Source organism: Diaphorina citri, unplaced genomic scaffold, assembly GCF_000475195.1.
Source record: "Diaphorina citri unplaced genomic scaffold, Diaci psyllid genome assembly version 1.1 scaffold85603, whole genome shotgun sequence".
In the NCBI taxonomy this organism is placed as follows: Eukaryota; Metazoa; Arthropoda; class Insecta; order Hemiptera; family Psyllidae; genus Diaphorina; species Diaphorina citri.
This window is the reverse complement of record NW_007462611.1, coordinates 1-341: the sequence shown is the minus strand read 5'-3', so window position 1 is coordinate 341 and position 341 is coordinate 1. Positions and strand designations below refer to the sequence as shown.

The following is a 341-nucleotide window of genomic DNA, read 5'->3' as shown; positions in this document are numbered from 1 at the left end:
CGGACAATTGCCCACAGACGTCGCCTTGTCATTGAACTTGTGCGCTTTCAAATTCATGTGAGTTCCACTACCCGGGAATAACTCCAGAGTCCGGCCCGTACAGCCACCATGCTCGTAGAGACGAACACACCCGCCGTGTGTGTTTACCGAGGACGTTTTGTCGTTGAAGTCTCGAGGAATTCCTTGGCAGCCATCTCCTTCCATTTCAATATGGCCACCACGATAATCCGAGTCACGGTAGAGATAGACTTTCCAGCAGTAAATGGTGGGGAACAGCGAGCAGAGGAGGATGAGGGCGACGATGGACAAAAAGAGTCTGGACGAACCCATTGAATTTGAAA

The 341-nt window shown here is 51.0% G+C and overlaps 1 protein-coding gene across 1 annotated transcript; it reads right to left on the bottom strand.

The window, feature by feature from the left end:
• Window positions 1-5: 5 nt before the first annotated feature.
• Window positions 6-335, bottom strand: LOC113473753 (the record flags this gene model as incomplete). The annotated part of the gene is made up of 1 exon (XM_026833210.1): window positions 6-335. A coding segment is annotated over exon 1 (325 nt), but the record flags the coding sequence as incomplete, so codon positions are not given.
• Between the last annotated feature and the right edge of the window lie 6 nt (window positions 336-341).